This window comes from Culex pipiens, chromosome 2 (assembly GCF_016801865.2).
Source record: "Culex pipiens pallens isolate TS chromosome 2, TS_CPP_V2, whole genome shotgun sequence".
In the NCBI taxonomy this organism is placed as follows: domain Eukaryota; kingdom Metazoa; phylum Arthropoda; class Insecta; order Diptera; family Culicidae; genus Culex; species Culex pipiens.
In genome coordinates this window covers 44,184,636-44,210,838 of record NC_068938.1, presented here as the reverse complement: position 1 = coordinate 44,210,838, position 26,203 = coordinate 44,184,636, and the positions used below count along the sequence as shown (strand labels likewise).

General features: G+C 41.2%; 4 protein-coding genes across 4 annotated transcripts; 3 read left to right on the top strand and 1 right to left on the bottom strand.

The window, feature by feature from the left end:
• The first annotated feature begins 891 nt into the window (after positions 1-891).
• On the top strand, positions 892-3,545 carry LOC120424367 (protein-glucosylgalactosylhydroxylysine glucosidase-like). Its single transcript, XM_039588463.2, has 3 exons — positions 892-1,143; positions 1,205-3,204; positions 3,266-3,545. The coding sequence occupies exons 1-3, from the start codon at positions 1,058-1,060 to the stop codon at positions 3,448-3,450; spliced, it is 2,271 nt and encodes a 756-aa protein (XP_039444397.1). The 5' UTR covers positions 892-1,057; the 3' UTR covers positions 3,451-3,545.
• Positions 3,546-3,659: 114 nt separating this feature from the next.
• LOC120424368 (protein-glucosylgalactosylhydroxylysine glucosidase-like) lies at positions 3,660-6,528 on the top strand. Its single transcript, XM_052706897.1, has 4 exons — positions 3,660-3,748; positions 3,809-5,338; positions 5,395-5,870; positions 6,518-6,528. The coding sequence occupies exons 1-4, from the start codon at positions 3,660-3,662 to the stop codon at positions 6,526-6,528; spliced, it is 2,106 nt and encodes a 701-aa protein (XP_052562857.1).
• Positions 6,529-12,038: 5,510 nt separating this feature from the next.
• On the top strand, positions 12,039-14,450 carry LOC120424354 (protein-glucosylgalactosylhydroxylysine glucosidase-like). Its single transcript, XM_039588451.2, is given in 3 exon segments — positions 12,039-13,325; positions 13,327-14,123; positions 14,184-14,450. Coding segments are annotated over 3 exon segments (2,217 nt in total). The 5' UTR covers positions 12,039-12,090; the 3' UTR covers positions 14,369-14,450.
• Positions 14,451-20,426: 5,976 nt separating this feature from the next.
• On the bottom strand, positions 20,427-23,568 carry LOC120424369 (U4/U6.U5 tri-snRNP-associated protein 1). Its single transcript, XM_039588465.2, has 3 exons — positions 23,084-23,568; positions 20,663-23,022; positions 20,427-20,592 (listed from the first exon to the last, which is right to left on the bottom strand). The coding sequence occupies exons 1-3, from the start codon at positions 23,454-23,456 to the stop codon at positions 20,455-20,457; spliced, it is 2,871 nt and encodes a 956-aa protein (XP_039444399.1). The 5' UTR covers positions 23,457-23,568; the 3' UTR covers positions 20,427-20,454.
• Positions 23,569-26,203: the final 2,635 nt, after the last annotated feature.

The window sequence follows — 26,203 nt, the reverse complement described above, 5'->3', positions numbered from 1 at the left end:
GAGAGGAATGTTTCTCGCGAGAATTTCAACACTGTTTTTGGCAACATGTATTTCTAGTTGATTTTTCCACAAAAATATCAAAAATCAAAATTTCAGCCTTCCAAAATTAAACTGAAGCAATTTTCATCATTTTTTAGGACACCAAATCTGCCAATATTTCCAGATATAATAATACCATATTTTTTGCAGTGTCTTTATCTTTTTTTTTTTTTCATATTTTCTACCACTTTTTTAACTTGATTTTTGCATTATTATTAATTTTAGCATTCATGGAATCGTTACATTTTATAACAGAATAATAAAATCGAAAAATAAAACATTTTGATACAAGGGCTGAAATGTTCTGCTTTTTAGCACTGAATTAGGCACTTGCAGCTAAAAGTAATAGTTTTCAATATTATTTTGATTTGAACGGAGAATTAACTTAACACATGGGCATTTGGTTGAAATTTCATCAAAACGGTATTATTTGGAGTTGTTGTTGCAAAACATGATTTTTCAGTACTCGTCTTTTTTATTCTCGTTGTATAAATGTACGTCTCGTGCTGAAAAAATCTTCTTTTGCAACTTGTTGCATAAACAACTTTCTTTCAAAGTCAAGATATTCATAAAATTAAGAGTTCTCCTTTTGAATTTAGCTCAAAAATAGAGTTTTGTTGATTTTTTAGATTACGGCCCGTTTAAAGACGGAATTGGGTAGTAGAGGGTTAATTATTGAAAAAATGCGCTTATAAAGATAACAAACAATAAAATGTCTAACTGCCATCAGCCATTTTTTACTCCACATAATGGCACAACGTTTACCCTCCGGAAGTTCTTATCATCGGAACGTCATCAACGCGGTATTCGTCATCGACTAAGCGGTTCTAAATCTTATCGCAGACTGGTAACGCCAAAAATAGATAACAGTCAAAAGACAAACATTGCACCTGGCCCAAGCCCAAATACCATTCCCTACGAGGTGTAGTATATAGCATGTATGCCATTTCATTGGTTCATTCAGTATTAAGTTCGGCGTCACGCCAGAAATATCTCCACAACATAAGCTCTCGCCAAAATGGGCTGCCCGATACTTGCACTCTTACTGATAACGCTGGGTGTGGTCACCTGCAACGACCTCAATTACCTATTTTCGGACACAAGGTAATCCGGTGGTGTTAATCAGCTTAAATTTGAGTTAAAGAACCTTCGATCTCGTTCACAGCCTTCCAGCGCCCTCGCTAAGGCCAACGCTCGCGAACGGAAATCTCGGTTTCGTCGCGTACGGAGACTCCGTCCACATGAACGGTGTCTTCAACGGCGTTGGACCACTGAGTCACCGTGCCCGAATTCCGAACTTTGCCAACGTACAGCTGCAAGCATGCGCGGATAGCTTCCTGGTAACTACCGGGTGCACCTACCAGCTGGACATGCAAAAGGGCATGTTCCGAACGATTTACAACGATCCAGCGGGCGAATACTACGTGATCCACGACGTATATCCCAGCCGCTACCTGCACAAGACGATCGTCAACCGGGTCCGGATTCAACGGCTAAGCTCGCAATCTGTGATTCAAGTGCCGATTGCGCGGATGACTACCGGCAGCAGTTCGGATATTACGTTCGGTGATCCGAAGCGCCGCGATATCAATGGTGTAGCGTACAATGTGCTTACTGGCAAAACGAATCACCTAGAGGATGACAGATACCAAAGCTCTGGGCATGATATTTGTATCATTTATCCTGAATTGCCTTCGCTACTGATCCTGAACCTTGACAAAACGGCCGAAGAGTTTTCGTTCTACACTTCATTTACGAACGTTGAACTTGAGGGAATATCCGAAATCACCAGCTCAACTCTGGAAAAGACCCAGCACGAGGTTCGTATGCTGGAAATGTGGGAGAAGTACGGAATTACCGTGGACGGGAACGCTGGGTTGGATAGGGTGTTGAAAGCCAGTGCATTCTACTTATCCAGCTCGCTGTTGTCATACATGAACGTACGAACTAGTGGTTACCCGTTTTATGGAATGTCCCCGTCCGGATTGGGACACGGTGGAACTGAGTCCTCTAACTACAAAGGACATAGTCTCTGGGATACGGAGAAGTGGATGTTCCCTACAGTCTTATTGGTAGATCCCAATAACGCGAGACAAATTCTGCACTACAGATCGTTCGTAAGCAAAGCCGCCGCCGATCGTGCTAATGACAATGAGTTCGAAGGATGGCAATTCCCGTGGGAATCGGCATTTACCGGAGCGGAAGTAACTCCGAAGGATCGTGAGAACTTTTCTCAATACCAACATCATATCACGGCGGACATTGCGTACGCCGCGAGGATGTACTTTTACGCAACGCACAATATGAACTGGATGCAGAGCGAAGGCTGTCGACTCGCGTACGAGACGGCCAAATTCTGGAAAAGCCGAGCCGAGTACAACGAGGAAACGGACTTGTACGAGATTCATCGTGTCGGCGGACCGGATGAGAGCTCTTACAACGTCAGCAACAATGCTTTCACCAATGTGGTAGCGGCCCATAATCTACTGTTTGGAGAGTTTGCCGGGTGTTTGTGCAAGCAAACCATTGATTCGAGTGCCGCTGAACGCCAAAAGATGGCTGAAATTGGTCTAGGCATGACCCTGTCCTATGACGAAGAACAAAATTTTACTCCACAACATGATGGATACGTTAAAGGAACTACCATCAGCCAAGCTGACACGATTCTGCTTGGATACCCACTGGAATATCATTCATTCGACAAATCTACAAAATCTCAAAATCTGGAAGCTTACACCCATGTAACTCGCGAAGACTGCCCTTCCATGACGTGGGCGATGTACGCGATCAATCACCTGGATGTGGACCAAGTCGAGCAGGCGAACGCAATGTTCGCCAAGAGCTACCAGCCGTACCTGCAACCTCCGTACAACGTTTGGACCGTCGACGGCCAAGAAAACTTCCTCAGCGGAGCCGGAGCATTCCTGCAAGCCGTCGTCAACGGATACGCTGGAGTGCGAGTTCGTCAAGACATGTTGACAATAACGAAGCCACGAGTTTTACCGAATACCAACCGGCTTTTCATCCCCCAAATCAACTACATGACTTCAAAGTTCAGCCTGGAAATCACACTGAATGGAGCGATGATTGAGTTCACGATGGGAAATCTTCCTCTCACGGTTATTGCTGACGGCGTTCAGCAAGAGCCATGTGCTTCCTGCTCATGTAAGTACAACTCTCGTTTGAAGTAACACCTTCAATTACATACAATGATCTTCCACCGCAGACTCCTTCAAGAATCAGCTGGTTCTACAACCAGCAAGCTCACCAGATCTCAACGGATGCACCCTGCGTGAAACGATCATCGGAATCAAGGTAGCTGACCAGGGTGACGGAGCGCTCGCGACCGGTGCAAACATTTTCGTACTAGCCGTCGCCTCAATTCTGACACTGTTGTTCCAGCGGGGTTAAAGTCGCGTGACGAAACAACAAGAGCGGAAACTGACTCATATCTAATCAATAAAATTTTCGCGGGCTATCTAATCTCGAGCGGCCCAAAAACTCAACACCGTCAAAGTTTGTTATCGATTCAATCCGAAAAAAGAATCCCGGCTCCGCCGTCCTTAAATTTAGCAGTTTCATGTCAACACTTGTCGCGTGCGGTTCAAAGTTGTAGTACAATGAAGTTTTTGGTTGTACTTATAATCCAGATAACGGCTTGCATTCTCGTGGCCGGAAATGATAACAACTTCCTGTTCAACTCTGATCGGTGAGTGATTACCTTTTGTGCAGGTCGTGTTTCATCCTTCAAGAATTCTCGTCGTTATAGCTTCCCAGAAAATGAAGCAACGCCCACGCTGGGCAACGGCGTTATCGGATTTGTAGTCCACAGCGACGCCGTCTTTCTAAATGGAGTCTTCAACGGAGCTCGCGAGCGCAGCCATCGCGCACGCATCCCAAACTACGCCAACCTGCAGCTGGAGACGTGCGATCATCGAGCTGGTGTTCAATCGCAGTGTTCGTACCAGCTGGACATGAGGTTCGGCCGCTTCCGGACGATCTACAGCGATCCCGCTTTGCGGTACCGGGTGGTCCACGATGTGTACCCGCATCGGTTTTGGCCGAACGTGATCGTGAATCAGTTTCGCTTGCAGCGATTGGACGGTCAAGGGGTAATTCAAGTGCGTATGCAGCAGATCGCTGGGGCTCAGTCTGCGGATGTGACCTTTGATCCGGCTGCCCAGGTGGATGTCAACGGTGAGCTGTACCTGGTCCAGTGTGGACGCACTAACGAATTGGAAGATCCGCTGTTGCAAGCCGTACGAACTGAGGTTTGCGTGTACTATCGGGACTACCCAACAGTGATGGAGCTTCCTTCTGATCGCACCGCACATGAGTTCGTCTTCTTTACTGGTTTTGGAACCGATAGAACAGCAGTGCTGAATCAGTTGCGAGTAATTAGCCCTTTGAACACTGAAAGGGTACAAACTTCAGAGATGAATAGACTGTGGGAAACCTGGGGTATAACTGTCAGTGGTAGCGAAGAACTGGATCGAGCGATTAAGGCTAGTGCGTTTCACATTATCTGTAACATTCCTGAAGATTCTACAATCACGAATCAACCAATTGGAACGTCCCCGTCCGGACTGGGCCGGGGAGGATCTCCTGGGCAAGATTTCCAGGGTCACACTCACTGGGATCAAGACTTATGGATACTTCCAGTGGTGACACTTCTTAATCCGACCGCCACACGCGCGATGTTGCGCTACAGAGCTGGTCGTGCAAGCGCAGGAGCAGCTGCCAACGCAGCAGATAATGGTAACGAGGGCTGGCAGTACCCGTGGGCATCGGCACAAACAGGTCGCGAAGTATCACCCTCAGCGGATGCCGCTGAACTGCAGCACCATGTCACCGCGGATGTTGCATTCGCTACTCGACTCTATCTGGCCGCTACCAACGATCTCGCCTGGCTGAGAGCAGAGGGTTGCCAGCTGGCCTACCAGACCGCAAAGTTTTGGATGAACCGAGCCGTTTACAATGAAGAAACGGACAAGTTCGACATCCGTTTCGTCACTGGACCGGACGCCAGCCACCGCAACGTGTCCAACAACGCCTTCACGAATGTGGTAGCTGCTCACAACCTGTTTTTCGGCGAGTTCGCCGGCTGTATGTGCAGGGCAGCGCTACAATTGAGCCAGGGTGACTGGGAATTGCTAACACGGACAGCCCGAAGCCTGCAACTTCCGTACGATTCAACAGTTGACTTCCATCCCCAGTTTGAAGGATTCACCCAAGGTACCCAGGTCGGACAAGCCGATGCCGTACTACTGATCTACCCGTTACAGCTACCAATGAAAGAGTAAGTTACCAAAGCAAAGCAATGCAAAAAAATCTCTCCAACCATCCAAATTCCAGCATTACCAAACAACAGAACCTCCGAATCTATAGCCAAGCTACACCAGCCAACACCCCAGCAATGACCTGGCCCATAATCGCAATTGGTTGGCTCGATTTGGACGAACCCACTCTTGCAGCTACCCATCTACGACGGAGCTACCAACCGTACCTGCGTCCCCCCTTCAACGTGTGGAACGAACGGCCTGCGGGATTCGGTGGAGCGTCCAACTTTGTAACCGGTGCCGGTGGTTTCCTACAGGCCATCCTCAACGGTTACGCCGGCATTCGGTTGCAAGACAGCGAGCTGACCCTTAAACCACGGCTACCACCGGGTACGACTCGGCTGTTCATCCCCCGTATTCACTACATGCAGTCGGTGTTCTCGTTGGAAATACTCCCGGATAAGTTTACGATCAGTACTGACCTGGCCAACCTTACGCCGCTAGAGTTTCTTGTTGACAACCAAGGATACGAGATGTGTAGCTTCTGTGTTGGTAGGAATTTCTGTTCTTTATTGTAAGCATCAAGTGACGAAAACCATTTTCTGATAGTTTCTGGAGTTCACAACGCCACGCTGAGGTTTAGACGGGGAGTGTTGAACGGCTGTGAGTTACGTCCCACAACGCTGAATATGCGGTTGGCCGATCAGAATGGGGGTGCTACCAACAGAGTTAGCTTGCTCTTGGTAGCTATTTTGGCTGTGAAATATTTGATGAAAATCACTTTCGAATAAACGTTGGACGTCAGAGGTGTGTTTATCTTTTAGCTAATCCAATATTTTGTTGTTATCAGATTTATCCGAATATCACAACAGCCTTATCTTATCGTATAAACAACAGCAGAAAGTGCATGTGTGATTAATACTCGAATTGTTACCATTATATGACCCCAGAGGCCAAAGTTTGCTTGCAATGCAAAACAGGATCTCATTGTTGCAAATAATCTTTTATGAATGATTCAGTGAGCGGAAATGGCTATCGTTTTTTTATGGGATTGATAAAGCAAAACGCATTTAATTGGTAAACAAGTATTAAAAAAAAGTTCAATGGTAAGAAAACAGCATGTAATTCCATCGATCACCTAGTGTTGCCTCATCAGTACTTTGATAATCAATAACCGTTTCTGAAATCTTTTTTGTCAGCAAACAAGTAATAGCTCAAAAAGAAGTGAGCAAGCAAGATTTTTCTCAAAAGTTTTGCAAATTTGCTTTAAAATACTACAAACTGAATAGGGACGGCAGTTTTTAGAACAATTAAAAGATTGAAATTTGGAAATGCTATTTTATTGTTCTGTGTCTGTTCTATCCAAAACCAATCAAAAATATCCAAATATTGTGCAGTAATAAGGCTTAAACAGCTGTCCCAATTCGCCCTATGAGTTTCGATTCGCCTTATATAACGGCACCAAACGCGTCGGGAACTGATTGTCCAGAGTTCTTTGTCATATTGGCAGAGTGTCCAATTTCCCGTCCCGGGATATCTTATTTTCTTATCTTCTTACTATCTTATTTTCAAATGATATAACAAAAAAAATCGTTAAAATAGGTTGTCGAAAATAAAATAGGTAATATTCATTCCATAATAGTGTAATTTTTGTTTCCCGACATATAAGCAAACAATATTCCTAGTAGCTTTAGAAATAAATATTATCTGAATTAAACCTTGACATGAAATTCACAGACAAGCTGATTAGTTCAATATGAACAGTATATTGAATATTTTTTTCCGTGAATATTTTCTCCAGGAAATCCCGGGATTTTATTCTAATTAATTTATTAAGCCATATAACCATATAACTAAAATAATACCATAAATGGAACCATGAAAAATCATTAAAAAACAACTTCGTATCATATGAAATTTACCCAAAGAATGCAACCATATTTCAAAAACTCGCTTCAAATATGTGATTTCATGAAATAGTGTTTCAAGTTAAATAGCGTTTGAAATTAGATTTTTAAGGCAAATTCAATGATTATCTATTTATTTACAAGTTGAAATAAGTAATTTGCCATGAAAAACATTATTTCTGCATGATATTTTTTTCATTTTAATTTTATGGTCACTGAGACAAATTCCAATGCAATTTTATTGTTGTGGAGCATAGATTTTCACTGTCCAAACACTTTGTTTAAAAAATACTTCTCAACAAAAATACTAATAATATTTTTTTTTTTGATTTGGTACGATTTGAAAGACAGCATAACAAATTAGAAAATTTATAATATTTTCTCAAAGTTGCATGATTTTTTACAAGCATTCAAGCCATTAATTGATCCTCACACTCATTTTAACCATTAAAGTTGCTGTTCTATACAATTCTGTTGCAAAATATAAATTAGAAACAGGATCAGAATAATTTGCGTTCAATTTCAAATTTCCCGAGACTTTCCGGGAAATTTGTTGAAAATTTCCCGTTTCCCGGGAATTTTGAAACCCCGGGAAATTGGACGCCCAGTGTTGCGATTTTGAGCGCTCATTCGCTCATGAGCGAGCAATTTTCGCTCATTCGTGAGGAGGAACGCTACGCGAGCTGGCTCACGCTTGCTCCTGCTCATGTTTGCTTATAAATTTTATGAGCAAAAATGCTCATCGCTCGCGCTCGCGCTCATTTTTTGCTCATTGAGCAAAATGAGCGGTCTTCTTTTACATGTAACGTATACAATAACAACATTTTTTTCAGCAGAGCTTTGTTTTTTTTAATGGAGGTTGGAATTGTTTTGACGCTGGTTTAGGAGTCACAGTTGAGATGACAAATTAGGATTATCGTTATTTGAAGAAAAAATCCGATTTATATAAAAAATGTTGATAAAACAGTAACACGTGAAGGTCAACCATTTATTTAAACTGAAAAGTATCTTTAACATTCCAACGCCCAAGGCTCCAAAAAAGTTGGAACGGTAACTTCAACTCATTGGTTCTCGGGCGCAACTCAACCAATCAAGATAATTCTTCTTTCCAGTGATTTGTTAGGATGTCTAGATGATTCTAGAACTTTGCAGAACTTAATTTGATCAAGTCTGTAATTTTTGCGATCAAAAACATCGTTCCAACTTTTTTTTTCGCGTGTAAAAAAAAATTCGCCAAAAATTCCGCGGAGGCAGTCTTTTTGAAAAAGTTGGAACGATGTTTTTGATCGCAGAAATTACAGACTTGATCAAATTAAGTTCTGCAAAGTTCTAGAATCATCTAGACATCCTAACAAATCACTGGAAAGAAGAATTATCTTGATTGGTTAAGTAATGCTCGAGAACCAGCGAGTTGAAGTTACCGTTCCACCTTTTTTGGGAGGCTTGGGCGTCCGTGTAAGTTGGACATGCGTTGGGCGTTCCAGTGTTAAGGAACACAAAAATGTTTTCTTGCTAAAACATCACATAATTTTTTTTTTTCAAATCGTAAACGTTTTGAAGTCTGGGCACCTAATCTTGTTTAATCAATTATTTGTATATAATTTATCATAATGAATGTCAAATCTGTGTCTTAGATGAATTTGAATAAACTATGTTATTCATATGAGTCTATTCCAAATAAAGAAATAAACAAATAAATGTGAAATAAGCCTGCCCGTAAGTAAAATTATGTGTTAATATAAAAAAAAAACGATTGCTTTCCTATTAACAGCTTATTTAAGACTTCAAAATTCCGTTCCTTGTCAGTTTACTCTAAATATGAAAGTTAATTAAAAAGTAAAAAGAGTGTATGGAATTCTAAGCAAATGTGTCTTGATTGCAAATCAGCAACTTTTCGTTGATCGGGAATTTAATAAAAACTAGTTTTAATTATAAAGCTCTGAAAAAAAACTAAGCTGACAACATAACATGAGTACATGCCCTTTTTTCGTGTTGAAATTATCTCAGGAATACAGTATGTCAAAAAAGTATTTACACCCCTTGGGCACTATGCACATTTTGTGATGAAACATGTAACAATTTAAAGTTTGACAGAAACCTAGTACTACGTTTTGTTCAGAAACTCGTGCCAAACATTTTGCTACAAAAAGCTCATGAATAGATGATTTCCATAAAAAGTTATATAACAAATACTATTACGAAAATAAAAAAGGTGCAAAAAAAGTTTGTACACCTTTCGAAAAATTAACATAAATAATGTTATTTGTTGACAAATCATCATAAATCCAGTCTCCCAACTCCAAATAGGCATCCTTGACTGATTAAAAAAATAATTTGGATTGAATATAAAGTTTACTAACTACTTAGTAAAAAAGTTTGTACACCTTTCGAAAAATTAACATTAATAATGTTATTTGTTGACAAATCACCATAAATCCAGTCTCCCAACTCCAAATAGGCATCCTTGACTGATTAAAAAAATAATTTGGATTGAATATAAAGTTTACTAACTACTTAGTATAAAAGTTCATATAACTCTGGAAATTCTATATAAAACTTATCTAAACTTAATTTTGCAAACTTTTAATTCAAATAAATGTCAATATATTACCATAGAATTGCTAAATAAACATTTTGGAGTGGGTATAACACCGTTTTGGGGGTATTTGTATCGATAGAATAGATTTTTCGTTGGAATTTTGTACCAACCCGGAATTACGTCGTCGGAAAATCCGCCGGCATCTGAACCGGTCCACAATTCACAAGTCAACCTATGTGGCATCAGAAAGGGCATAAAATTTCCGATCTTTTGATACCCATACATCCAGGTTTTCTATAAAACCCACGTTTTTAAATACCTAAGCAAAAACGTTGTTTTGGTTTCGTTTGAGCAACCTGCCAAAATTGTATGGAATTTCGTAATTTTTGTTCTCGTGGATCAAACTTACTTTTTGCCCAGGTATTTAAAAACGTAGGTTTTAAAGAAAACCTAGATGTATGGGTATCAAAAGATCGGAAATTTTATGCCCTTTCCGATTCCACATAGGTTGACTTGTGAATCGTAGACCGGTTCGGATGCCGGCGGATTTTCCTACGACGTAATTCCGGGTTGGTACGAAATTCCAACGAAAAATCTATTCTATCGATACAAATACCCCCAAAACGGTGTTATACCCACTCCAAAATGTTTATTTAGCAATTCTATGGTAATATATTGACATTTATTTGAATTAAAAGTTTGCAAAATTAAGTTTAGATAAGTTTTATATAGAATTTCCAGAGTTATATGAACTTTTATACTAAGTAGTTAGTAAACTTTATATTCAATCCAAATTATTTTTTTAATCAGTCAAGGATGCCTATTTGGAGTTAGGAGACTGGATTTATGGTGATTTGTCAACAAATAACATTATTAATGTTAATTTTTCGAAAGGTGTACAAACTTTTTTTGCACCTTTTTTATTTTCGTAATAGTATTTGTTACATAACTTTTTATAGAAATCATCTTTTCATGAGCTTTTTGTAGCAAAATGTTTGGCACGAGTTTCTGAATAAAACGTAGTACTAGGTCCCTGTCAAACTTTGAATTTTTTACATGTTTCATCACAAAATGTGCATAGTGCCCAAGGGGTGTAAATACTTTTTTTACATACTGTATGAAATAAGCTTCAAAAGTGACAATCCAACTGTCCTGTGCGAGATTCATCAACAATACAAAAAATCTACCTATTTTGCTGATGAGCGCTCATTGAGCGCGAGCGCATGCGATGAGCATGAGCGAGCACGAGCTACCTGATAAGTTCTCATGCTCATGAATGAGCGAGCACGGTTTTTAGCTCGCTCGCTCATTCGCAACCCTGTTGGACGCTCTACATATTGAAAATGTGTAATATAACACCCTGCTTTTTTTGTAACTTTTATTTTCAAAAAAAAACATCCCTTCTTTTTTTGTTATCTTATTACGCATTCATCTGGATTTTTGGTTGTGTATATTTTAGACTTATACTTCCTCAAATCATTGTATACGTTTTTCATAATTCCAGTATTTTTTTCTGTTTTGCTTGTTTAAATTATTTCATGAGATATATACCTATTTTCGACAATCACCTATCTTCGACATATGGAGAGCATGTTGCTCGATCAAAGCTTCAAAATTACTGTTTAGGTTTAAACTTACCAGCAACAGCTCCGCCTCGAGTAAACACACAAATTTATGCCATTTTCCGGATCAAATTCAGTGCACTTCTCGTCAGACGAGAATAGACTTTGAAAATGTTTTTGTAAAATACTTTTAAAAGAAATAGGAATAACTGTTGGTAAAAGACAAATTTAACAGAAATGTTCACAAAAAGCTGCTTTATTGGTTGATATACTTGGTTTATGTAAATTTCAGGAAACATCCGGGATTATCGACCAGACAGACACCACTGCTTAGAGTGATGGGAATGGATATATTTTCCCAATTTGTTGAAAATTATTTTCTTTCATATTGCAGGACATTATATTGATATATTGATGGGAAAATTGTTGTGAAGACCACACGGAAACTATGAGCTGAGAAAACAAATTTGGTATACTTGTACCCAGTTAGCTGTCCGAAATTAGCTTCTGATAACGCTTTAATTATTCCTTTCGACATCATAACCAAACTCATTGTCTTCGATTAGCTAACAGATTAGTCACAGAGAAAAATTAAACCACCGCTGGGGTATTCGTAATTCGAAATATTTCACCACGCTCCGGTTATCTAATCTTTATTCGCGTCCAATATCATTCGATTGGCTTACAACCGGGAGCTATAACAACCTGGTCCGAGGCGGACCATCATTCAGTACTGCAGTGACGAGCCTACAGGAACCGTCACAATGAGAACTATCACGCTGCTGACCTTGCTGTTCGCCGGGAGCATCCTGCTGGTAGCCGGCCAGGACTCTTCGTTCAAGTTCAACTCCGAACGTTTTCCAACCAGCATCGAGGAGATTCCCGCCCTTTCCAATGGAAACCTGGGCTTTGCAGTGCACAGCGATGACGTATTTCTGACCGGAGTCTACAGCGGGCTGGGCGAGCGAAGCCACCGTGCTCGTCTGCCAAACTACGGCAATCTGAACATCGACCTTTGCGATCCTCGAGCGGCCGTTCAACCGCAGTGCACGTATCAGCTGGATATAGAGTTTGGGCGGTTTCGAACGGTGTACCAGGAACCGAATGAGCAGTTCAGGATTGTCCATGACGTGTATCCTCATCGCTACTTCGACCATACGATGGTAAACAACTTCCGGCTGGAGCGGTTGAACGGAGAGGGTGCGCTTTCGGCGAATGTTCGAAGAATAGCTCCAGTTCCAAGCACGGATATTACACTTGGAGAAGCTAGACCGATCGATATTCGGAATCGTCCCTTCCTAGGGCAGTGCGGTACTACAAATGAGGTGGAAGACCAGACACTTCAGAACGCGCAAAGTGAGGTGTGCATTTTCTACGAAGAGTACCCGACAGTGCTGGAACTGAGTGCTGGAGAAACTGCCCGTGAGTATACGCACCTCACACTCTACGCTCGGAGCTGGGAATTCGCGGAGCAGGAACTTCGTTTGCTGACACTGGTGATAAATGTGAGTCCTCTGCATGAGCAAAACATGCAGCAGATGTGGAACCGTTGGGGGATCACGGTCGAGGGCAATGCCGAGCTTGACCGAGCGCTTCGTGCCAGTGCTTTCCAGATATTCAGCAATTATCCCAGTTCCGTCACCTCGCAAGCGTTCGCGTACGAAATGTTTGGAATATCTTCGTCGGGACTCGGCCGCAACGCTCGCCAGGGTCACAACTTCTGGGATTTTGAGCTGTGGACGTTTCCGATGATTCTGTTGGTTGACCCCTTCTTGGCTCGGGACATGCTTCGGTATCGCATTCAACAAACTCGAGCTGGAGCGGCTCGTAACGCCGAGCTCAATGGATTCGATGGCTGGCAGTACCCGTGGGCTTCAGCGTTTACCGGCATTGAAGTCGCATCCGCGGAACAGTCCGACCTCCGATATCACGTGACGGCCGATGTTGCCTTCGCCGGGCGCCTCTACATGACCGCCATGGATGATCAGGCATGGTTTCAAAGCTACCGATCGCTACGACATCTCTTCGGTTACGGGTCCGGACGATTCGCATCAGAACGTGACCAACAACGTCTACACGAACGTTATGGCTGCCCACAATCTGTTCTTCGGAGAATTCGCCGGTTGCTACTGCAGGTTCGATCTGAATCTTCAAGACGGTGACTGGCAAAAGCTGGCCACCACCGCCAGAAGTATTCGTCTACCGTACGATCCCAGCACGAACACCCACCCACAGTTTGAGGAATACACCGCCGGAACTCCAATTAGTCAAGCCGATGCCGTACTACTCGGATACCCGCTTCAACTTCCGATGACGGAGTCGACCAGACGAAACAACATGGAGGCCTACGCCAAGGTGACAGCCGCCAACGCTCCGGCACCGACCTGGTCCATGCACACGATCGGATGGCTCGACGTAGACAACCTGGAACGTGCCGCTTCAGATTTCACCAAAAACTACCAACAATTCATGCGAGCCCCCTTCTACATCTGGAACGAGCGAATCGAACCAACCGTCGGAACTCCAAACTACGTGCCCGGTGCCGGAGCCTTCCTGCAAGCCGTCGTCAACGGGTACGCCGGCATTCGTCTACACACCGAAGAAATGACGCTGCGGCCACGACTCCCACCAGGCACCACCCGACTTCACATCCCACAGATTGGTTACATGCGGGCAAACTTCGCTCTTGATATCCGTCCGAATGGATTCACCCTTACGTTCCAACCGGCCGTGATGAACCCCCAGATTCGAATCTTCGTAGACGACGAAGAACACCCGGTGTGCAGCGGTTGCAGCTGTAGGTCCCATGCCTAACTTTCTTCTTATAAAAAATAATAAATAAATTTTAAAATTTCAGTTGAAGGAACACACAACGCCACGCTGGTGCTGGCACGATCGAGTCCCGTGTTCAACAACTGCAGACTGCAGCCGACCGTGCTGAACAGGAACTTCCGGAACGGAGGTACGGCGAGCAGCGTTGCCGGAAGCTTGGTAACGTTTTTCGGAGTGGTGGCAGCGTACGTGATTTCGAAGCTGATTTGAGGTGGAGTTTGAACAGTGAGAGAATTGTTGTTGTGAACTTATTATTTTTCGAATAAATTATGTTTTGATTACATATAGAAAATTGTTGCACGTTGGGCAGGTTACAGATTGGGTCCTATTTCCATCCAATTAGCTGATTCTCTATTTAAACAACTTATTTCGGATAACTTTTTGAAAAAAAAACTTGCTTGCTTACTTTCTACTGAGTAATTTGCTATTTGTGACTCAATTTTAGTTGAAAACGCATTTTAGAAGCTGTAATTGAACAAAAAAAAAGTGCTGATATACTAGCACTAGGTGCCAGATGAAAACACATCGAAGTCGTCGTGCTATCTTGTCGCACCCACCATTTCGACGTTCCGAGAAAACGCGTTTTAATGTTTGACCTTGAATAAAAAAACGAAAGCACGCAATCCAAACAATAACAAACACGTTTTGTTTGGCTGACCATTATGTGCATTGACCCGAAGTTTAGTCGAAGTTGGTTTCTGGAGTCCCGAGTTATAATTACAAATGTTTACGGCAGTCTAACTTGTACGTGTGTCAAATGCGTTCTGATCTGAAATCCCTTTGGCCAGTTGTCGCACTTAGGGGAAATATGCCCATTTTAATCACTCTAAGCCGTTCGACCAATTTTCATCACTTTTGCCGTTTCCGCCATAAAATCAACATTTTTAGATGTATCAACAATGGAGAGTTGCTTGCTCACTTTTGTTTGAGCTATTTATTGCTTTGGAACAGTCAAAAACACTTTATGAAAGCTGTAATTCATGATCAAAGTGCTGATAGGTCGATAATAGAAAACGGCTGAGAAAGGGTATAGTTCCCCTACATCAATTTTCAGGGAGTGACAAGATAGCACGACAAGATTGAAACTACTATCATATGTAAAGTGACAAAAATGCACGGAGTTTTTTTCGGATTTCGTTGAATATCTCAGGATAAAAATCAAATTTTGGGGATCTGTGAAGATCAAAAGGTTAGGCATTGTGAGCTGCACAAAATGGCGTTCTTAGCTCAATTTGAGCCAAAATGCACGTACGACAAGTTAGCACAACGGCGACGACATGCCGTTTCATAAAATATGGGTCATTCCATATCAACTGTGTACACTTTTGGACTCGACTTTCACTGATTTGGACCAACGAGGAAACGATCATCTATCGATAGTTAACAGAAATCTCAAGAGCCAAACATTCAATATTACAATAATTCAATAAACTTACATTTCAAATAATATAATATACTACATATTTAAAATGTTAGTCTTGATTCCACAATCATCAAAACATTTTTTTTCGAAAAGATCATAAAATTTCTCAAATGTTTCTTTTGATTGATTTTCAAAAAAAAAACACTTTTTTTATGTGTTTAGGGGATAAAAAAGCCAACTTTTCAGAAATTTCCAGAATGTCTAATCTAATCTAATCTAATCAGACCCTAGCGCAGCCAATCTTTCGAAGGGATCCTGGAGAGTGCCTTAGGTTTGATGACGCCTAGCACTCTTCTTGTCATTTATTAACATTTGTAGTGCGCCATTGCATCGGAATGCATTGAAACAACACAAGCGTTAAAGCGGCCAGGCCTACTGCGTAAAGCCGTATCGCAGAGATGACTCGTAATTGGGTTGAGTTTGAGCACGGAGTGTTCGAACAACAACACAATTCTGAATCGTCAGGGGAGGAAGAAGCGTGGGGACACACCACCATACGCTCCGAGATTTGGTTGTATTCGTTGGGAGCACCATGCTAAGAAGGTTTGGTACTCCGGGACCCTCTGGGATGGGACATTGTATTTCCACGAATGCCCTGGACACTATTTGCCGTGGTTATAGCGCCACAACTCGCTCTTTTTCAGAAATTTCCAGAATGTGCAATTTTTTTTTTTTTTGAATCAGTACTTGTTTTTTTTTCGAAAATCAAAAAAAAAATCGCAGATTATCGCAAACATTTTTCAACTTTATTTTTCAATGTGAAATCAAGTGTGCAATCAAAAAGTACTTTAGTGAAACTTTGATAAACTGCACCGTTTTCAAGTTATAGCCACTTCTAGGTATTTTTTTAATAGTCACAGTTATTCATTTTTTTAAATAAGTGCACATGTTTGCCCACTTTGAAAAAAATATTTTTGAAAAGCTGAGAAAATTTTCTATATTTTGCATTTTTGAACTTTGTTGATACGACCCTTAGTTGCTGAGATATTGCCATACAAAGGTTTAAAACAGGAAAATTGATGTTTTCTAAGTCCCACCCAAACAACACACCATTTTCTAATGTCGATATCTCGGCAACTAATGGTCCGATTTTCAATGCTAATATTTTAAACATTCGTAAAAAATTTTAATCTTTCCGAAAACAATATTTTATTTTATTTAAATCAAAACTATCATTTCAAAAGGGCGTAATATTTAATGTTTGACCATCATCACTAGGCTGAATTCCAAATTTGAGCTCATTCTGACCACGGGAACCTCTTCAACTTTGTATGGGAAAAATAGTCAAAATGTATGGAGAAAAGCAACTGTTTCAGTTTTAACCTGTGGAGGACGCATTAGTCGTCCAATCTTTATCAATCCTCAGATGTACGACCTTCATTAAACTTTAAACAACTTTCTCTAAGATACCATATTTTTAGGGTTCTTTGGTAAAAAGTTGGTTAGCCGGGACCGTGGTGTAGGGGTAAGCGTGATTGCCTCTCACCCAGTCGGCCTGGGTTCGATCCCAGAAGGTCCCGGTGGCAAATTTTGAGACGAGATTTGTCTGATCACGCCTTCCGTCGGACGGGAAGTAAATGTTGGCCCCGGACTAACCTAAAAAAAAGGTTAGGTCGTTAGCTCAGTCCAGGTGTAGGAGTCGTCTCCCTGGGTCCTGTCCTGGTGGAGTCGCTGGTAGGCAGTTGGACTCACAATCCAAAGGTCGTCAGTTCGAATCCCGGAGTGGATGGAAGCTAAGGTGTAAAAAGAGGTTTGCAATTGCCTCAACAATCAAGCCTTCGGACACCTAGTTTCGAGTAGGAATCTCGCAATCGAGAACGCCAAGGCACTGCTGTAGAGCGAATAATTTGATTTGATTTTTGATTTTTTTTTTTTGGTAAAAAGTTATTATCATCTGAAAATGATTATTTTAGCGCAGACGTCTTTTAGAACAGAAATAAACATTTAAAAACAAATCATTTTTAACCGCTTTTATCGCAATTTTGAGCAAGATTATACATCAAATCATCCTTTAGTTAATTTTTAATTGCAACCCGGTTTGCTGTAGATTTGTGGTTAAATTTTTAATAAACCCTCTACAACCTAACCCCGCCTCTGGACGGGCTTCGATCTGAAAAATCGTCAAAAGTCAATTTTCAACCAATTTTCCATCTTTAAGAAGCATTGGAAAGGAGAACTCTTAAAATCATAGAAAATTTTAGGGTTGAAAGTTTGACGATGAATATTTTTAAAAATGATTTTTTAGGGGTTAAATTTGGCTGTGTTTTTTACCAACATTTCCTATATTTTAAGTAGAAAGAACTATGCAGTAATTTTTGTAGTGTCCTAGACTATGCCTCTACGCATGTTTTTAAAATTTAAATTATTGCCCGTATTCCCGAGAAAGACACGCGGCAAACCAGCCTCGGAACGACTCGCCGCACTTTCGGCAAATGCGCGCTGTCAAATCCCATACTGCACTTTTTGTTTTTGTTGATCTTCTTCTTCGATTCGCCTGGCATTGTTGGCAGATATGTTTTTAATTGCACCAAAAGTGCAGAAAATCGCTGGCAACAATGTCTACGGCACGTTCTGAAATGCCGCGCGGCGTGTACCTTTGAAAGAAACGTACAATAACTTCTTTTGAAATCACCAACGTATATATCACCCTGCTGTCATTGAGGGGGACGCTTTGTTATGATTCGTTTTTCTTCGCCGAATGTAGGGGAGAGTAGGGAGACTTGATCCCCTTTTTTTGTATCGCACATAACTCTGTCAATTTCTCACAAAACTATGATCTTTTTGCATGAATTGAAAGCTTAAACATTCAACTATGTTTGGCTGATAAGGGTATTTCATCAGACAAACTCTTCGAATAAAGCCAAGCTTTTTAAAAAAATATTTTAAACCGGCATTTTCTAAATGTTGGGGGTAATTTGATCCCCCTTTCAACATTTTGAAGAAATCTTAAGCAAAATGTTTTTTATTCATCCAAACTTTTAATTTTCTATAAGATACAGCAATTTCACATTAAACCTGTACGTTTGTGTTCAAAATATAACAAGTTTAGCATGTAAAATATTTAAAAACTTAAAATTTTCTTTTTTAGACCTAAATTGAGCATGTTTACAAAAGCTGGTAGTTTTTGTTTACAAAACTTTTGAAAAATGGTTCAAACTGCAGTTAGTTATGTACAACTATACTAAAGGAAACTATGTACGAAAACCCAGCTCAATTTTTTAATCTTGGGGCTGATTCCAGTGACTGTAAAAATGCAGGGATCAAGTCTCCCTTAACGCACTTTTTTAAACAATTGATTGTAAAAATAGTATGACGATAAATTTAACGTCAAATGCGTAAGGGTTTTGGAGTTGATATGTTTATCAAACAATTCATGCATAAAAATATTTTTTTGAATAATTTTTGAGTGTTTTCTATACTTATCAAAACAAAGAAAAAAGATCTCTTGGAAGTTTTTTGCAGCACTTCTTAGAAAAATGTGTGTAACTCAATCCAAACATTTTTTAATTTTTTTCTTTGTTTTCTACAATGAGTTTTAGTCAATTTCGCACAACTTTCTAGAACAAAGCAAATTGTTTTACCCACATGCTGACGAGATACAGGCTTGGGATCAAGTCTCCCCGGGGATCAAGTCTCCCCACTCTCCCCTACATGGCGCTTTGTTCATGATGCTTTTTTTTTTCGTCACGAGGTTTATGTAGTCTTTTGTTTGACAGGTTGACAGGGCTATATAAACAGGGACTGCTGATGGCAGAGATTTAGTTTATGTTACTTTATTTAAAATCATGATTAAACAGACTTTACTGAAGTAACTTTTGCTCATTTTTGGTGGAGAGATAGCTTATTAGGAGTACTTTTAGAATATGCAATAACCCAGAAAGTGTCAAAATGTACATGATGCCTTTTGAAATGTTACCGTCGAATTATCCAGTGGATTTCTAGCTAATTACGCTGGAAAGCAGCGATGGCATAATCACCATCAAAAGAAAACCTCTGGACGTTCATCAAGAGAAAAAATCCGAAGGGAGCATGGCTCTTCTCTCTCGCGAACGAAAGATCGGTAAAAAGATTCGAAAAAAAATCATCATCTTGATTATTCGGCGGAACATCTTTTTCACTACTACACTTGCAAGTGTAACGTCACACGTCAAAAAACTACCTGTCACATTTTGTTGATGGGCAATGTGTATAGAGTTATCTACGTGCGCATGTATTGCGTGTACGTACACGAAAAAGATTGAGGTTAAATTTTGTACCGGCCAGCAAAACAAATGGCGTGCTAGTGTGCGTGAGAGCGGGCTTAGATAACTCTATAAACAAATTGAAATAAATATAGAGTTATCTATAACAACAATCTATAGCAAAACAAATGGCGTGCTAGTGTGCGTGAGATCGGTCTTAGATAACTCTATTATTAAGTGGTGCTGACAAGGAAACTCACAAAAAATCATCAGCAGATTGATTTTCTTGGAGAATTTCGGGAGCGATTTTCTTTTGCGTGATTTGCCTCCTCTCTCTTTCGCAGGTGAAGTAAGTTCGCAAGCGAAATTGATTTTTTTTGCGATTATTCCATCCCTGCTGGAAAGATTATGCGCTTAAATTATATTCATACAACACTTACCACTTTCGGAGACCCTTGTCATCGGCAACCAAAGGGGAACGTAACCATCCACCTGCCTGCAAATCCAAAGCCATAAATATAAAGTTTACATTAAAACACACTTAATTTGATCTACCTGCAAATAAATCTTTATTCCGCGCAAAAGAGCTACAAGCAGTCGGCTGCGCGCCCACTTATCAGCTAGCACTAAATAGTTTAGGGTTCAATTGATTACTGTTTCACACACACACTATGACTTTCTCGACCCCCTTCTCAGCGCTTATGCTTGACGATGCTCGTGTTCTGCTTGCCGGACAGCACGATAAACGGCGATTGCGTTTCCTTCTGCTTGGCCTGCAGCATGTTGAGCGTGCCGAGCGGCGTGTCCGTCGAGCTCATCTTCTTCATCAGCTGGAATGAGATTTTTTTTTAAATGAATTAGAATTTGTTTGAAAAATTTAAGTGTTTTAGTTGGACTCACCCCCTCCTGCTCGCTCTTCTTGAGCCGCTTCTCGACCTTGTTCTTGCCGGGGCCCTTGCCGTGGAACTTGTGCGACAGATAGCGGAACGCCTCCTTCGGCGTCAGCAGGTGGCCACTGTCGTCGATGTACTCGAGCTTGACGTTCGGCTTGAACGTTTCCTTTTCGCGGAAGTCGCTGATCGGTCCGGAGAAGCGGTCCCGCCGCGAGTACTTGTCCTCGTCGCCGTAGTTCTTGTCCTCGATCGAGTAGTTCTGGGCCTGGAGGTGGGCGAAGCGCGCGTTGCTCGGCCGGTTGGACTCTTCCTTCTCGAGGTAGCCCTTGGAGTTGGCGAGTTTGAGGGCGCCGGCGACGCTCGAGGCCACGTCCGGTTCTTCGTCCAGGATGGCAACGTCCTCGACGGGGACCTGGCCGGACCGGGCTTGCTCTTCCTGCTCACGCTCGGTGTTGACGTAGTTCCACGAGCTTCCGCCCGGTTCCTGGTAGTCTGGCTCGCGCTCCTCTTGTTCCTGCTCAAAGTCCATCATCTCGTTGACGTCTTCGTCGCGATTGCCGGCCAGTCCGTACGTCGGGATATCGCCCAGCGTCCTGCAGAATTCGGCCGTGGCGTTCAGCAGCATCGCTCCGTCGCGAGTTCGCGTGTCAAACGTGCCACTTTCGTCCTCGGAGTCCGCCTCCGGCTTGATCTCGTGCTTGATCTGGTCCGGATCGAACGGCAGTGCCTTGGAAATGATCGCTTCCTTCTGCTTCAACCTCCGAGCCTTCGACAGAACCGCCTGCAAGTCTTCATCGTCCTCGTCAACGCGCACGCCGCTCAAGTCGTCGTCAAACGTCGGAGTGTCGTCCGTAATCAGAATGTCGCGCCGCTTCCGAACCTCACCGGAACTCTTCGTCGGAGGGGGCTCGCCAGCGCGCCGATTCGAACGCGAGCCCAGATCCGCACCGGAAGCCGCCTCCGGCACCGAGGCCAGCAGATCGTCGGCGCGCAGTTTCTGGCGGATTTTGCGCACCTTCTTCTTTGGCTTTTTGAACGAGGCAATTTCGGTTTCGTTAAAGTATTCGGAGGCGAGCGCCAACGGAACGGTGTTGAGCGAGTCGAGTTTTTTGTTCTGCAGCTTGGCGCGGATCTCCAGCTGGCGGCGCTTCTCCGCCGCCTCGTGCTCGGCGTTCGAGCCGATCGTGAAGCTGGACTTTTTGCGCTCGCCCAGTTCGTCGTTGTATTTGCCAAGAATATCCCTCTCCTTCACCATCCCGAACTCGTCCACCTCCTCGTCGTACACGTTGTACCCGTAATGGTTCGGGTTTTGCTTCCTGTTTTCAACGTTCTTTTTGTACCGCTCGTCGTCCATCATGTTCACGTTGACCAGCGTATCGCCCGCCTCCTCGTCCAACACGTCCGCATCCTTCAGCGTCAGAATCACCTGCCGGCCTTCCTTGAACTCTTCCACGTCGTGCTCAACGCGCAGTCCCCGCAGATCGCGATCCTTGTAGGCGTTCTTCCGTGTTTGACGCACTTCCTGATCAACGAGATCGCCCACGCCGAACTCTTCGTCCATTTGGTCCAGCAGTTTGGCACGCTTGTCAGCTTCCTTCTTAAGCCGGTCCTTGTCCCTGCTCCGGCTGACCCAATTCTTGACGTCGTCCATGTCTTCGTCCTCGCCGAGCGTTTGCAGACGTTTCAGCTTCTCTTCGACCGCCCGCTTCTCCTTCCTCTCCTTTAGCTTTTCCCGAATTTTCTCCTCCTTGGTCTTCTCCTTCAAGTTGGTCGCGGGTTTGTGGTAGAACTCGCCCCAATCGTCCTTGATCTTCTCATAACTAGCTCCGGTTCGCTCATTCCTCGGCGCATCCTCGTCCGGCTTCCTGCTGCTGCTGCTGCTGCTACTCTCCTTGGCCGCATCCGACGGACCAACCTCCAGCGGTTTCAAGCCCAGCTTGGCACGCAGCTTGTTGGTTTCCTCGACCGACAGGCAATCACCGGCGCCATTCTCCGGAATCGGCGACGGAGACCGTTTTCGCTGCTCCGGCTGCGGTGGTGGTGACCTGCGGCGATTACTGCGCTGCGGCGACGGTGACCTCCTACGACTGGGAGGGGCCACCCTTGGTGGCGACGGCGACCTTCTACGACTTGGCGGAGCCACCCTCGGTGGCGACGGAGTCCGTTTCCTGCTCGACGGAGCTGCAACCCTCGGCGGAGAAGGTGACCGCCTTCGATGGCTTGGAGCGGCCACCCTCGGTGGCGGCGATGGCGACGCCCGACGGCCAGCAAACGCTGGCGGAGGTTCTGGTGTCGGATACCGACGCATAATTGGCGGCGGTGGAGCCGGAATATCCTCATCAACCGGAACTTCCACGCAATCCGAACCTAAAAAAGAGAATAATCTGTTAATTCCCACCACAGAATCACACCCAAAAATGTCACTCACTATCGCTGCTATCATCCGCCACCTCCACATACTCCTTGGACCGATGTCGCTTCTTCCGGCTGCTACTCCCACCAACCTCAACCTCCAACCCCTCCCCATCTTCCTCCCTCACCCTCCGCTTCTTGCTGTGGTGATGTCGATCCCGATCCTTCTTATGCTTCTTGTGGCGGCTCACCTTTTCCTCGCCCTCGTACCGGTCCTTCTCCCGCCGGTGGCCATTATCTTCCACAACCAACTGCTCCTCCTCCTCCTCCACCACAAATTCGTGCTCCTCGGCGTACGAACGGCTGCGGCGTTTCTCGTGCGGCGAGCGGCTCCGCGAGCGACGCTTGTGCTTCTTCGATTCCTTCTTGTGCTTCTTGGAGGAACCCATTGCCGGAAGGTGGTTCCGGAGCGATGAAAATTCTGAAAATTCCTTGCGTTTTGCGAAACCCAAACTCGGCGAACGAAAACACGACGGCGACGGCTCTAAACGTTTACAAACACTTTGACAGATTGCGGAGATTTTTGACAGCGGGAAACTGTTATACGGGAGCAAGGTGGTGAGTAGAAAAAGGTGAGCATTGGTTTTATATTTTATTAAAGCACCCAGAGAAATATTCTTTATGTGGTAAATGAAAAATTTAAATCAAATTGGGTACTAAAGCCCTATGTCAATTTTTATGTACAACGGTAAAAAACACGATTAAAAACCATTTCTGATAACTTTTTTTCATTTTAACGCAATTTTTTTTTTTTGACAAGACAACATTTTTTCGATGGATCAACTATGGTCCCCTTGGAACGAGCTGTCAAGTAGGAGCTTTTCTGTCAAGAAGGACCGCGAGGTTAATTTTTCAAAATTGATTTAAAAATCAATTTTAAACTTTTGTGGTCGTACAAAGGGTCATTGTACTCAGAAAAATAAGCTTTATGGCTGTAATCAATAATATCACCAATCTAAGCTTCATTTTAGGACCCAATTCAATTTGGAACCCAAAACTCTAAATAAAAAAACACCCAAGAAATGGTTAAGGAAAGGGTCACAAAAAGATGTTTCTTGAGCGGTACGCAGCTGAAAAGGAACAAAAACGGGAAGTGGCGTTTGACTTTTCTTGGAGCGGTGCTTGTTTGCAATATGTTTTGATGAAAAATCAATTAATTTGGATTTGCTTATTTAAGTACGACTGAAAATTGCAAACATATAAATAATTTTAAATATTATGAATAGGATCTTACTGACCTGTGACAATTTTTAAATCAACGGTAAAAAACACGTTTGACCATTCCCGAGACCATTCCTCACTTGATTCCTCATCACTTTTTCTTCATTGCAATGCAAAAAAAAAACAAGACAACATTTTACGATGGAACAACTATGGTCCCCTTGGAACGTCATGTAGAATGCTATCTGTCAAGAAGGGCCTCAAAGTTTGATTTGTATGACAACGGTAAAAAAAAACACGATTAAAAGTCATTTCAAAATTCATACATTTTTAAATTTCAATTTCAAAATAGAGAAATAAAAAACCTATTAAACAAGAAATTAAAAAAAAAAAAGAAATTAAATGAAATTATATTTCAAATAAAAATCTAGATTAAATTTAAAAAAAAACTACACTCAACCCCCGGTGGTTGGTCACTTTTTCGTTTGACACTTTTTTAGTTTGTACCCCGTTGGTTGGTCAAAGTCAAACTAAAAAGTGACGAACTGTCACTTTTTACACAGCGCTCACGCACACTATCAAAACAAACGTTTCGTGGTGTGTGTGAACTCCGTGTAAAAGGGGTGTCAAACTAAAACGTGACCCCGTTCGTTTGACAACAGTTGGTGTCAAACCATCGGGGTTTGAGTGTATCCCTCATGGGTTTCCTATGCAGATAGGACCTTTTGAAATTTTATTCTAGATAATACACAAAAAATAAAAATTAAAAAAAAATATTTTGGAAAATTTAAAAACAAATATAAAAGTAATAAATTAATGATTTCAAAATTTTTAAAATTCAAAAGCATTAAGGCCGTTGCAAATATTTTTCAAGAAGAATTTAAGAATTGAAGGATTTAAGAATTAAGGAATTTAAGAATTTAAGAATTTAAGAATTTAAGAATTTAAGAATTGAAGAATTTAAGAATTTCAGAATTTCAGAGTTTAAGAATTTAAGAATTTAAGAATTTAAGAATTTAAGAATTTAAGAATTTAAGAATTTAAGAACTTAAGAATTTAAGAATTTAAGAATTTAAGAATTTAAGAATTTAAGAATTTAAGAATTTAAGAATTTAAGAATTTAAGAATTTAAGAATTTAAGAATTTAAGAATTTAAGAATTTAAGAATTTAAGAATTTAAGAATTTAAGAATTTAAGAATTTAAGAATTTAAGAATTTAAGAATTTAAGAATTTAAGAATTTAAGAATTTAAGAATTTAAGAATTTAAGAATTTAAGAATTTAAGAATTTAAGAATTTAAGAATTTAAGAATTTAAGAATTTAAGAATTTAAGAATTTAAGAATTTAAGAATTTAAGAATTTAAGAATTTAAGAATTTAAGAATTTAAGAATTTAAGAATTTAAGAATTTAAGAATTTAAGAATTTAAGAATTTAAGAATTTAAGAATTTAAGAATTTAAGAATTTAAGAATTTAAGAATTTAAGAATTTAAGAATTTAAGAATTTAAGAATTTAAGAATTTAAGAATTTAAGAATTTAAGAATTTAAGAATTTAAGAATTTAAGAATTTAAGAATTTATGAATTTAAGAATTTAAGAATTTAAGAATTTAAGAATTTAAGAATTTAAGAATTTAAGAATTTAAGAATTTAAGAATTTAAGAATTTAAGAATTTAAGAATTTAAGAATTTAAGAATTTAAGAATTTAAGAATTTAAGAATTTAAGAATTTAAGAATTTAAGAATTTAAGAATTTAAGAATTTAAAAATTTAAGAATTTAAGAATTTAAGAATTTAAGAATTTAAGAATTTAAGAATTTAAGAATTTAAGAATTTAAGAATTTAAGAATTTAAGAATTTAAGAATTTAAGAATTTAAGAATTTAAGAATTTAAGAATTTAAGAATTTAAGAATTTAAGAATTTAAGAATTTAAGAATTTAAGAATTTAAGAATTTAAGAATTTAAGAATTTAAGAA

Bases quoted from the DNA above. Each gene is read 5' to 3' on its own strand.
- LOC120424367 (XM_039588463.2), top strand. From the start codon at position 1,058: ATGGGCTGCCCGATACTTGCACTCTTACTGATAACGCTGGGTGTGGTC. The intron at 1,144-1,204 runs GTAATCCGGTGG...TCTCGTTCACAG, and splicing joins TACCTATTTTCGGACACAAG to CCTTCCAGCGCCCTCGCTAA. The intron at 3,205-3,265 runs GTAAGTACAACT...CTTCCACCGCAG, and splicing joins GCCATGTGCTTCCTGCTCAT to ACTCCTTCAAGAATCAGCTG.
- LOC120424368 (XM_052706897.1), top strand. From the start codon at position 3,660: ATGAAGTTTTTGGTTGTACTTATAATCCAGATAACGGCTTGCATTCTC. The intron at 3,749-3,808 runs GTGAGTGATTAC...TCGTCGTTATAG, and splicing joins TTCCTGTTCAACTCTGATCG to CTTCCCAGAAAATGAAGCAA. The intron at 5,339-5,394 runs GTAAGTTACCAA...TCCAAATTCCAG, and splicing joins TTACAGCTACCAATGAAAGA to CATTACCAAACAACAGAACC.
- LOC120424369 (XM_039588465.2), bottom strand. From the start codon at position 23,456: ATGGGTTCCTCCAAGAAGCACAAGAAGGAATCGAAGAAGCACAAGCGT. The intron at 23,023-23,083 runs GTGAGTGACATT...TCTCTTTTTTAG, and splicing joins GGCGGATGATAGCAGCGATA to GTTCGGATTGCGTGGAAGTT. The intron at 20,593-20,662 runs GTGAGTCCAACT...ATCTCATTCCAG, and splicing joins AGAAGAGCGAGCAGGAGGGG to CTGATGAAGAAGATGAGCTC.